This window comes from Amphibalanus amphitrite, unplaced genomic scaffold (assembly GCF_019059575.1).
Source record: "Amphibalanus amphitrite isolate SeventyFive unplaced genomic scaffold, NRLGWU_Aamphi_draft 000243F_arrow, whole genome shotgun sequence".
Classification (NCBI taxonomy): Eukaryota; Metazoa; Arthropoda; class Thecostraca; order Balanomorpha; family Balanidae; genus Amphibalanus; species Amphibalanus amphitrite.
In genome coordinates this window covers 334,808-346,728 of record NW_024881738.1, presented here as the reverse complement: position 1 = coordinate 346,728, position 11,921 = coordinate 334,808, and the positions used below count along the sequence as shown (strand labels likewise).

The 11,921-nt window shown below is 54.3% G+C and overlaps 1 protein-coding gene across 6 annotated transcripts in view; it reads right to left on the bottom strand.

Moving 5' to 3' along the window:
* Positions 1 to 908: 908 nt before the first annotated feature.
* LOC122386199 (serine/arginine repetitive matrix protein 1-like) overlaps positions 909 to 11,921 on the bottom strand; it is a 77,022-nt gene continuing 66,009 nt past the window's right edge. For all 6 annotated transcript variants that reach the window (XM_043375156.1, XM_043375157.1, XM_043375158.1 and 3 more), the window contains 11 exons: positions 10,735 to 11,141; positions 9,636 to 9,744; positions 9,181 to 9,326; positions 7,638 to 7,885; positions 5,526 to 5,718; positions 4,402 to 4,631; positions 3,369 to 3,624; positions 2,831 to 2,905; positions 2,153 to 2,238; positions 1,695 to 1,846; positions 909 to 1,264 (listed from right to left, as the gene is read on the bottom strand). In XM_043375156.1, coding sequence (XP_043231091.1) covers positions 1,173 to 1,264; positions 1,695 to 1,846; positions 2,153 to 2,238; positions 2,831 to 2,905; positions 3,369 to 3,624; positions 4,402 to 4,631; positions 5,526 to 5,718; positions 7,638 to 7,885; positions 9,181 to 9,326; positions 9,636 to 9,744; positions 10,735 to 11,141 — 1,994 coding nt within the window. In that variant the 3' untranslated portion in view covers positions 909 to 1,172. The remainder of the gene's footprint in view (positions 1,265 to 1,694; positions 1,847 to 2,152; positions 2,239 to 2,830; positions 2,906 to 3,368; positions 3,625 to 4,401; positions 4,632 to 5,525; positions 5,719 to 7,637; positions 7,886 to 9,180; positions 9,327 to 9,635; positions 9,745 to 10,734; positions 11,142 to 11,921) is intronic.

The following is an 11,921-nucleotide window of genomic DNA, read 5'->3' as shown; positions in this document are numbered from 1 at the left end:
GTCGCTAAGATAATCTTCCAGACGGAAGAACAGACCGTCATGCCATATTCGGTCAAAGCATTTCCTCGCGTCAAGGTTTGCGACAAAAACAGGAAGACCCCTGGCTCGATTCTGCTGTATGGTCTCTCCAGCCAACAGAGACGCTTGCATGGTGCCCCGATTGGAGATAAAACCAAACTGCAGATGATGAGGTTCAAATGAGGCGTTCAGTTCGTCTAGCACTAACAGCTCGAGCAGCTTAGATGCGCAGGTTGTGATTGAAATCGGTCGATAGTTGTCCAAGCAGTTAGGGTCCGATTGAGATTTCTTCAACACGGGTACAATAACGCTGTCAGCGAAGGTAGCTGGCACGCTACACGTGGACAGGCAGACAGAGAGAAGGTGCGCCAGAGCTGACAGGAGACAAGGCGACTGACCATAGAGAAGGTGCTCCGCCGTGATGCCGTCTATACCAGGTGCCTTCCCACGCTGTAACCGGTGAATGAGGCCTGCTACTTGTCCAGCTGAAACCGTTCTTTCGGATGCATCGTTACGGATTCTCCTTAGTCGAGAATCTACATGTTCAGCAATTTGGAGCTGGTCCAGAGTCAGTTGCCTGTGACTATCTTGGTGCACAAACGAACGAGTGCCCACAACGATATGAACGAGTGCCCACAGCGATATGGTGATATGAATTTAGGTACCGGACGCCGTGAGGACTGTCGTATCGCGCTGGTGTTACCTGTTGGTGCCGTTATATTTCGCTGGGGACCTGTGATACAGTGTGTTTTACCAGTGTTTTACTACCGCTGGATGAAAGGATAATATATTATTTAAGCATCACACCTTGTGCCTCTGTTTTTCTTCGCAGAGTTTGGAGGTAACTGCTCTTTTCTCAATCGCGACAACACACACGGCATACTCTTGTGTAAGAATATACTTTTTTAATCATAAAGCATTAATAGAACATTTGCCGAAGCGAACACACTACGCTCTTACAAAAAGCCGAGTTCGCCAAAGCGTCCAGCGGCAATAGGTATCTCTAAGTCTCCCTACAGCGCGCGTCAAGGCACAGTTACAAAGACTAAACATGGAGGCGGCGGCGCGGCGGTACGGCGGTCGCTCTGGGCCGGGCCGGGTGTCGTCACCTCTCTGACACCGCGTCTCAGTCCGTATCACAGGCGGGCGGCCGCTCAGTAGAAGCCATCCCCAAACTTGTCGGCCACGTCCAGCTCTCCGTCGTCGGAGAGGTCGCAGTCGTCATCGCACAGAACCTGCTCCAGCACTGGAAATGAAAGACAGCAGCGGTCAGCTATACATCCCAGCAATGATGGAAGACACTAATGGCTGGATGTCGCATGTTCGAGTCTCAGTTCTCACAAGCAACAGTGTTATGGCGCTGAATCCTAGTCTGTTTGGCGCTGAATCCTAGTCTGTTTGGCCCCAAGGGTGCTCGAATTAGTGGCGCTGACTCGGTCGACATAACGAAGGGAAAGCAATCCCCACTTTTACATCGCATGTCACCCTATACAAAGTTCGCTTTATCACTGATTACGTGCCCACGGCCCATTGATATAAGGACGTGTATTTCCTGCCACAGCTGCCAGAGCACATAAGCAGCAAACTCTGGATTCATGCCCCTTTAGCAAAACTCCCTTTCCAGATACCAGTCGGTCTTATCACCATCCCCGAGGATTTCGCGGTGAGTGACCTACCCTGGACGGCCTGTTCGACCTTGCGCAGGTTCTTCAGGATGCCGGCAAGGTCTCGGGAGGACGTCTTGGAGGAGGACGGCGTGTCGGTGGTCAGCGTGGTCATCACGTCGTCCAGCAGCGTGTGCCGCACGTCCTCCTCGTCAAACTGACACCTGCACACGCGAAAACACACAAACGATTGTCAGAATGATAAGTGCGCATTCATTGTTCATTGTAAAGAAAACATCCGAATATTACCTAGTCAGACATTATGACACATTGCCAAGCAAGATTGCTGTAAAGTGTAAACTCAACGGTTTTAGACTCAACAATGCTCCAAATACAATAATTTCTGAGCCACTAGCGTCGGTGAGTGGCTCCACCCCATACTATGACAGCCCTGCTGACCGACATCAAAACCCCTCAGAACCTTGGCTGTATTATGACTACCTCGAAAGGAGCTATCGCTATATACTTACTTGAGTTTGGACACGAGAGATTCAGAGTTACCGCGGATCTTGGTAGACAGCGTGTGGATGGTGGAGATGACCAGATTATCCAGCGCCTGAAACAACACCGGGGTGTGGAGGTCAGCCTGCAGTTCTGATTAGCCGTCTCACGGCCTGTGGCGGTTGGCACATAGCCCTCACCAACATAAACACTAAACAGGCAATCGCTAGTTGTGTATAAAGTAGCGGGTCCCGGATGGCTGTTAACAGGGTTAAACGGGCTAAGCGGGTTGAACAGCCGGGTCAAGTTCCTAACAGTGAGCTGGAAGGGAGACACACGTAGCCGCGTCGAACAACAGCATACACATTGCCCACGTAAACATTCATTCCCGAAGCGACACAATTTGAAGGTTCGCTTTCGCACGCTTTTGACGATCCCAATGCGATGAAGCCCCACGAAGCAGTGAAGTAACCACTCGCACATCCAGCTGGAACACATGATTTTTGGGATACTTGTGTAAATAAACTTCAACGAGTATGTGACAACCCACCACATATTTAGCCATGCATAATTTACAGCGCATGCACTTCACACCAGCATGCACATGCAGGCCGGCCGCTGTTCCCGAATTACTTCTGCTCCTGCAGTGCCAGGTCAACCAAGATCACTCACAAAACTCAAAAACACACACACACCCTCGTCCGTACCTCCAATTTGACCTTGTTCTTTAGCGACGCCGGCGCCGGGCCGCGGCTCAACCTGCGCGAGCCGTCCAGAGACACCTAGCGGGAGTGGGCGCAAACAGAGGTGGTCAGAACGGCCGCCGGCGGCGCTGGCGGCGGCCGGGGCGCGCGTGGCAGATGGGCGAGGCCGACACCAGAGTGGCAGAGTCCCACTGTACAACAGGGTCACAGAAAGCAGGCGGCGCCGGCCCGATCCACGGTAGGGCATTCAGCAGTACGTGCTCGAATCACCGCGCTCCCTGGTGCACTATCCCGTCCCAGTGCTGCTGTGTACGGGTGTGGTCGATATTGGTGCACGGTGCGTGTCGGGGCGTCAGTCACCTATCCACAAACCAAACACACAGACGTCCACATACCAGTAACTTCACAGATAGTGTCCATCGTCCATGAATATCCATAAATTAACCAACACCGGATCTCCATTCACTATGTCTGAACGAAGTACGAACCTCTGTAACCGTCCACACTAACCAGCCCCTCCTTCCACCCACATGCCCCTTACCTTCCGTGTCGACGACGCAGCCGACGCACCATCGTGGAACACATCTGACGGGTCGCTGTCGTCCGGGTGACCGAGTCGATGGGTGGGCAGCGCGGCCCCTGACCTCGCGGCGACCAGCGGTGAGCGGCGACGGACCGCCGACTCGTCCTCCGACCCGGCGGCCGCGGAGGAGGCGAACGCTGAGCGCCGGAGCAGGGCCGAGCCGAACCCATCCGTGCCGTGAAACGAGGCGGAGCGCAGCGGCGCCGCTGTGTTGCTGGGGAGAGGGGAGGGAGGGTTAGGTAAGGCCGAGAGGGCGAAAGGCGAGTCAGTGGCCGAAGACGTGGGCAAGGACGAATGATGCAGATAGGGAAATAATCATAGAGAAACGGTGGCCGAGACAAAGGAAGACGCACATGACGATATCAGGCGGCGGCTTGGCTTGTGAGAGCCGAGTCAGATGCAGAGGTAGAAGGAAACGGCGACGAAGAAAGCAAGACACGAGTGAGAAAAAGCCAGGACAGACACAAAAACAAAGAAAGAGCGAATGTGAGACAGAGCCGAAGATAGGCGGACTGAAAACATTCCAAAAATGGACAACCCGTGATTGGCAATACCGAAGGTCCAAAAAGGCTATCCAATAATTACGAAAAACAAAACATGGGCGACAGAGCGAATACGTTTGGGCATCTCATCCGTCAATAGCTCTGAATCACTCAAACAAAAACCGGCTGGGCTGTGGCCAGTGTTACGCCATACGATGACCCGACCCAGTGTTGTGACAGACGAAGTCCTTATAGGCCCGGACACCACATTATAAAATCACATTACGACACTTTCACAAAACACAGACGTGTTACGGCTTCAACCTACACACTGCCAATGTTTTTTCAAACCACAGCAAGACGCATCCAGCCCACAGTCTTCTTCTAACCCACGCCACCACCACATTCCTGCTAGCCCACACTACAATCTAACCGGCTGTAGTCCGGGCTCCTACCGCGCAACCTGTCCTCCCCTCCTTCCTCAGACACGACTCCTCCCAGCGACTCACCAGGTCGTATCGCTCTGTGACCCGCCACGCGACTCTGTCTTCTTATTCCTCGCCTCCTTGGCCGCCTTCAGCGGGTCGTAGTTCTTACGCCGCTTCCAGTTAGCCATCTCCTGGTCTCGAGAGGCCTGGGCGGCCTGGGCGGCCGCGCGGGGTCCGCTGCCCAGCGCCCGGCCCGGCGGTCCGCCCGAGCCGGGCGTCTTCCGGGCCGCCGACGGTCGGGACGGCGGTGTCTGCAAGGGGAGGGAGACGGTCAGTACCTACTCAGTGTTTCTGAAAAAGAGGGGCGTTTTACAGTCGAACACGATTCAAGAAAACTGATTCAAGAACACAGAGCTCCTTACTGATAACTAATGATTCTTGTCAAGTCTTGGAGACCTAACAAGCACTTGGTGGCGTGCGATCAGTGCCGTCTCGATAAATCGAATGGCTAAACTTTAACAAGACACAAGCAACACACGACAACCGAAGCACGACAACCTCTCGCCGTTCACACCAACTTCTCGCCCGTCATTTACCCGTCACACCTCCCCGTGCCGGAAATCCGGCAGTTCCCCACAGCACCAGAACCCGGTCCCCAGAATAATCAGCTCCAAATTAGTCTCGGCATGCAACCTGACGACGCGGCATCGCCAATCCACTGATCACGTCACGCGAGAGTCCGAGACGGCGACAGCCGTCGGCGCCGCCGCTGGCACTGTCGTCTGATGGGCAACCCATCTCCGCGCCATTCTGAAGACAGCTGGTTCGCACGCCGGACCCGAAGGCGCCCGTATCCGGCGGTTTTACGATGCTGGTCACCGTAGGTAGCGTCGTTACGTGAAGACCGTCAATCACGTCTCACGTGGCGTGATTGGCCCGATGCATTCGGCAATGATGACGGGCCCGTTCACACTTCACGTCATAGGCATGAGGTCAAAAGGAGTATGGTCCGCGTACAAGAAATGGATATAAGGACTGCGCTAACAGAAGGGAATGAACAATTTTATTGAAACTCGTCTAGCTTTTCCTGTCATTCTCTGTTCACGCTCTTTCCATTCCTTTAGTCCTCCAATCGGCCTGTCCCCTATCAACTCGTAATTACACATATTCTGACTCCCACAGCCTTTCACCCAGCCTCCACCCACCTTAGTGTTTCCGTTGGCCATCCTCAGACTGTATCGCCCGCCGTCGGAGCGAGCGAAGGCCGCCTTCCCTCCTCCTCCGGACTCGGAGTCGGAGTGTTTGCGTCCTCCACTGGAGGGTCGCGGCGGAGTGGGCCTCTTGGAGGAGCCCGAGGTGGCGCTCTCCGTGTCCAGACCGAGTCGGGCGCGGCGCAGACTGGCGGAGGGACGGGGAGGGCGGTTACAGAGGATGATCGGGCTAAAATGACGGGTACGAGGTTCATCCTGATGATCGAACAAACGGGTGACTACTGCAGCTGAAACGGCCAAGCTTCGCTTCACAGTAAGGACAAAAATCGCAAAGCCTTCGAGGAAGAAAAAATGTTGGTAATTATCAGGAAGATTATTTCGATCTTCAACGTATTAAACTCCAGCATTTTGAAGTTTGGAAGCGTCTCACTGAAAACGGGATATCAATGGCGGCATTCATCTCGTAGACAAAAGAAAACAATCACCACAAACGATAAGACGGAGACAGAGATGACGAAATAAGGTGAAATAAATCATTGATCGGACAGCTGCACTACGGCTTGCGGAACATTTAATGGAAATGATTTGATTTTACAGCGTCAGAACTGAATGGTTATATAGCTTTACTCGGTCTAGTCTCGCGCAAAAACAGCTCGTGAACAAAGACGGATCTTGCTGAGAGATAACGCAAAAAGACGCACTCATTCACTCAGTAGACGGAGATTCACAGACAAGAGGAAGTGCACAATCCGGACGAGTGTCACACAGATTGGTAGATCGGCACATCAAGACGGGCTATGTCATAACATATCACGGTGAACTCGAAATAGCATCAACTGACGTCAATCAGCAATACTAAGTGTGACCGCAGCGGGTGGTGGTTATGGTAATTTAGTTTAGTCCCGATAGCTGCCCCCTCCGCTCGCTGGAATTATATACACGCCCCTGGCGTCTGCTGGGAGACCGACCGCATTGGCTGGGTGGCGCCGGCTCGTGGCCCCGGCAGAGGCGGTCTCGCCTGTCTGGTCCGTGAGGGGGTGGTGCTGTGGACGAGAGGGTGCAGCTGGCCGCTTTCAAGTTCGCCCCTGAGCTCGCTCCTGACAGTCTGGCCCGGGGCGGAGCTGGGCCGGAGTTGGGTGAGAGCTGCCGGCGCGTCTCGGCGGTGCGGGCTCCCGCTGCAGCGCTGGAGTCTGGGTCTGCGGTGGGCGCACTGCTTTGTTGTTGGTCGTGCTGAATTGCAGCGCCTCCGAGGCGCCGGAGCAGGTTGCAGTGTCGGAAGAGCCCAAGACTGGATCGCCGGGTCCGCCTCTGTTGTCTGAGAGGCCGTTCTGCGCGGGTGGCTGCCCCGTTACGTCGAAGGTGGTCAGGACCTCTCAAGCCAGGAAGTGGTACTCGTTGGTGAGTTCGAAGTTAATTTGTACTTTATAGTTACTTAATGGATAAACCTGTGGGTAGTATCTTCGTTATATTAAGGTGCCTTTTATGCCATTAAACTCGTTGTTGAGCGTTCGGTGGCGACATCTAGACATGTTGTCTGTCTCAGTCGCTAGATGGCAGTTGGATTGCTGCGTGCGGGACTGCGTCAAATCTGCCGCAGCTATGATCGGCGGCGATAGCGGCTGACCTATTGTTTACAATTATTTGTTACAATTGTTCATTGATGGATGTATTGTTTTCGTTTGTCCGAGTTGTTTGTGATGCCAATGAGCACTCGTAAATAGTTTTCTGTTGGGCCTCACGATTCGTCGCCCCCTCCCCCGTTAGATATGTACTGCCGGCGATTGTATTGCCTACACATGTGTTTAGAAGTTATGTGCCCTGCTTATTGTGTTTTTGTTTTCTCAGGAAACCGCTAAATACAGACTGAGAGCGGAACAACAGCTGTGTTGGCGAGTCAACCGAGCATGCAGGGCTTCAGAGGTCACACTAAGTAAAATTCCGGCATTTCTACGCGATACAGTTTGATATATTGCAGTAAATTGACAAGCTACCAATGTTCTTCCCAAACACAATCTCTCACTTCGAAAACACACATCATCCCTGTTCTCGCCCTCCCTCCCTTCCTCACCCACCTCTCGTCATACTTCTCATTCTCCCTCCGCTCACCTCAGCGCTCTGTTGAACTTGAACTCTGTGGTACCGCCGCCGGTGGGGCCGGTGCTCCGTTTCTCGGCGCTGGGCGGCGGCCCGGCCGGTCCATCGCTGCCCTCGCTGGAGCAAACAGAGTCGGAGTCGTCGGCGGTGTGTGCGGCGTCGATGCGCGCCTGTAGGGCCGACATGACGTCCTCAGTGGTGCGCAGGTAGGACTCTGTGTCCAGGCTGGCGCCGGCGCCCGCCGACCGGCTGGGAGACGACTGGGGGCGGACAGACGGGGACGGCTTGATTAGACAGGGTGGTAGATGGGTTAGACACTAGACTGAGTAGACAGGGTGGTAGGCGATGTTAGACAGGGTGGCCGGCGGGTTAGATAGCGTGGTGGGGTGACGAAGTTAGACATAGTGGCAGGCAGGGTATTTCAGAGTGGCAGAGCGGGTTAGATAGGGTGGCAGAGTCAGGTTAAGGTAGGGTAGCAGACAGTCTAGATCATTATTTCACTCAGTAACACGATTTAACAACTTCAAATAACACACTGACATTTCATTCTGGTCTACAAGCAAATGTAATTTTATTTCCCTCAAACTTCAGCACATTATTCGCAAAACGTAACAGCTAAAAGATTTAAGTGACACAGCTGCCCGGTATGACAGCCACATGCCACAAGACACCAACCAGTATTCGACGGCGCATGAAGCGCGGACGAAACACGTTCTCCCAGCTGAGAGAGGCCATTGCCGCTACAGTATCGCGCTTCTTGGGAAGGGGAACTGACTATAAGCAATTCCACTCGAAAATACCACTAGATGCTGGTAGATAAGCGTCTATTCCAGACAAGAGTGGTAGTCGTTCGACACGTCGATTAGCGCACGGCTTCTCGTCACCATCACAAACTTGTAACCAAACACTTGACCAGCCTCTGCTCTTCTTAAACCATCCCAACAGCTATTCTACACCACCAGCCTATGAGCCTACACCAGTGACACGTGAGCACGGTCTTCCACGCCCTGAGACCGCCGTTCACAGAATGTCCCACCCTCACTGGTCACAGGCTGAACACTATGGGCGTGGTCCCTACCCAGGTAAGGCCCGCGCCCCACCTCCTCGGAACATCGATTTCCTCCGGAACTGCAGACGGGCGTGGTCTCACACCCAGGCAGCCCAGTGGGTGGGGGGGGGGGGGCGGTCACGACAGGTCAGCTGATTAGAGAGGGAGTGGTTCGTGACTGGGTGTCATATCCTGCCGTCGTGTGGCGCCAGCTAGGATAAATCAAATTATCCACGCTAAATATGTGGGCTGTATCTCAATTTTGTCCCCCGCACACTGTCCTTTGGGGTCTTGAACAGCCCATGGTATCGCGGGCGCCTTCTCAACACTCAAGTGTGGAGTACTGTGGGGACTTGCTCGCTGCTCAGTCGAGGGGGAAGAACACGTCTATGTATAATTGTGTAGGACGTATTCTGATCTTACCTTCTCCCCCGCTCCTGTGACCGGTGACCTGCTCAGCCCGGGCGGTGTGGGGAGTAGGGAGGGGATACTGGGGAGGTTACTCACCTTCTCCCCCGCCCCTGTGACCGGTGACCGGCTCAGTCCCGGCGGTGTGGGCAGTTTTCTGCGCGGCCGACTGGCACTACCGTCAGGACTGACAGTCTGCCGTGACCAAGGACTCGAGCTGCCCGTCGGCGGCTTGGTGGTGGCGCCTGGAACAAAGCCGGCCAAAGTGTTATAAATGAGGCCCTTTTCTGTTACAATGCAGGTACAAAAGATTTTCTATAACATATAGATACTCCAGTATCTGAGGTCCTCTACGCTTAATTGTTACATGACATTTATAGAAAATGTGAGCAATACATCTATCACAATATATGTCTGGGACCAAGACTGAAAATGAGAATCCCAATACAGCCCGTTACAGAATACAGGAGCTCAGAGACCAGCACACGACGCATGAAAACCATTCGCACGACCTAGGCGGTGCGGGGCAGAACGCGGAGCTAAGTGATGCTTACCTGGTGATGGCGCCTTCTGAGCCTTCTTCAGGTTCTCCTGGTTGTGTTTGGTGACCTCTGCGGCCCACTGTTCGATCCAGTTTGAGCCGCCCGAACTGTAGGCGGAAGGCTGCAGAGAGAGATGGGAGAGAGGGAGAGGGTCAGAGCAGACATAGACATAGTGGGGAGAGTCGGAGAGTAGACACATAGAGAAAGACAGGCAGACAAACCAGACATCCAACTCCTCAGACAGGCAGACACGCCATTCAGACAGCAGTCAGACATATCCCTGAGACAGGCAGACACACCATTCAGACAGCCATGTCCCTCAGACAGTCGGCCATATCCGTCAGACAGACAGGCCGGGCCACTCAGCCAGATGAGTCCGCCGGCGCGGCGGCAGGTAACCCCCCCCCCCCCCCTCCATCCCAGTGGGACCAGCTGTTCACTTCACTTTGAAAGCGGTACTGTACCGTCAGCCGTTATTGCTCATACTGCACGCTGGGAACGGTTGGCGGCGGTGCGGCGCCACTTTCTGTCGGCCGAACCGTCCAGCAGCGCCCGGACAAATTGTCAGCGCGGAAATAGTCCGAGGCACGCCAATTCGGAGAGTGAGTGGCCGCGAAATGTGCCGTCAAAGTGGCTCGTTCGCGAGGGAATGGCGAATAAAGGCGACCACGGGTAGACCGTGAATGGTGAGGTATTTGGTCATAACGCGAGGCGGAAGTAGCTGACAAATGGTAATTTTAAAATAAGGGAGTGCAAATGCTCCCATACTGAACTAGTGATGTCAATGTAGAGAAGAAACTATGGAAGTATTTTGATAGTGTAAATAAAAAAGAATTTGCATAACGATCGCATTACCCTAAGTCACGCAATGTCTGACTCAGCATAGAAGCGGCACCTCACACCTGTCCGTCGCCCTCTGTCCACCCTGGAAAAGCTCCTTAGCTCTCGTTCCCGTACCCAATTCAAAGAAGCTCCCCTATTCCTCGACACCCATCTCGGAGAAGGCAGTCTATCTTCCCCTTGTCCACAGTGGAGCAATCTCCCTTCCCTTGCCGTATCTTATACCTTCAAGCTCGTCATATACACACCACCTCATCCCCAGCTCTCTCACCTTCGATGACGTCTCGGTGTCTCGGTCGGGACTGCCCTCCTTGCTGCTGCTCTCCGCATCACTGCGGCGCTCCTCTCCATAGTCCTCCAGCCCTCCGAACGCTTCATCCACCTGCCTCGCCGCCTCCTCGCCATCCGGCTCATTCTCGATCGTGTACGTCCCGGCCTCGCTGACATCGTCCGGAGTATCCTCCTCCCGTCCTCCTCCGCCGCGGGAGGACGGTTGCTCCTGGCGCGGCGGCATGGCGCCCATGGTGGCTGACTTTTTCAGTCCGGAGCTGGCCGGTACGCGGGTGACGGTGGCTCGTCGTGCCGCCAGTCGCCCGGAGCCGGAGCCGGAGCCGCCGCGGGGGGATGGAGTGCGGGCCAGCGCGGACTGGCGCGGTAACGCCGCTCGGCGACTGCCTTCTGTCGGAGGTAGAGAGGGGTTCGGTCAGTTGTTAGGCAGTCTTGTGGTTAGGGGCCGAGTAAGAAAACCCCTGCGTTATTGTGGGGCACGGGATAGAGCACTACGAGATGAAAGAATATAGGAAAGTGAATAAGCCAGGCGACAAAACGTGAGAGTACTGATAAATCCTAGCAATATACACTGTGAATATAGGGCCCAGATTATTGCCCACGCTACTTCTACATGATTCTACTAATGTGTCGCTATCAGAATCAGATCAACCTTTCACTTGCCGTGTAAACATGCGCCAAGTGCAAGTGTTACATACTGTGATGCACCGGGACACACATTCCCTCATCACAGAACAAGCCGCCCTCGCACAGACAGTCGATGCGACACAATCATCAGCCACCATCGTAACTCGCAACAGGTCCAACATACGTGACAGGTCACATTAGAGTCTCGCTCTGAGGGCGGGCGGCAGGCGGGGGCGGACAACAAATGGCAGACGACCCGGCGACTGAGGCGCATCCCAGTGACGTCAGCGGTTGAGCTGCCGCCGTCGGTCGGCCGGGTCGCACACCTGTGCGGGTCGACCCACTGGGGGCGGGCGGATGATGCTGTGTGGTATTCGGTCGTATGAAGATCCCGTGTCCTGTCCACGCAGCCCATTTGGCGAACGTGGTAAATCTTCTCAGCTAATGGGTAAATGACAGCTTCTGCGCTCCGAAAGAATGGTGGTAACTGAACGTACCGATGCGGAAATGAATGAAACTATTTGAATGTCGCAGGTTTCGCAA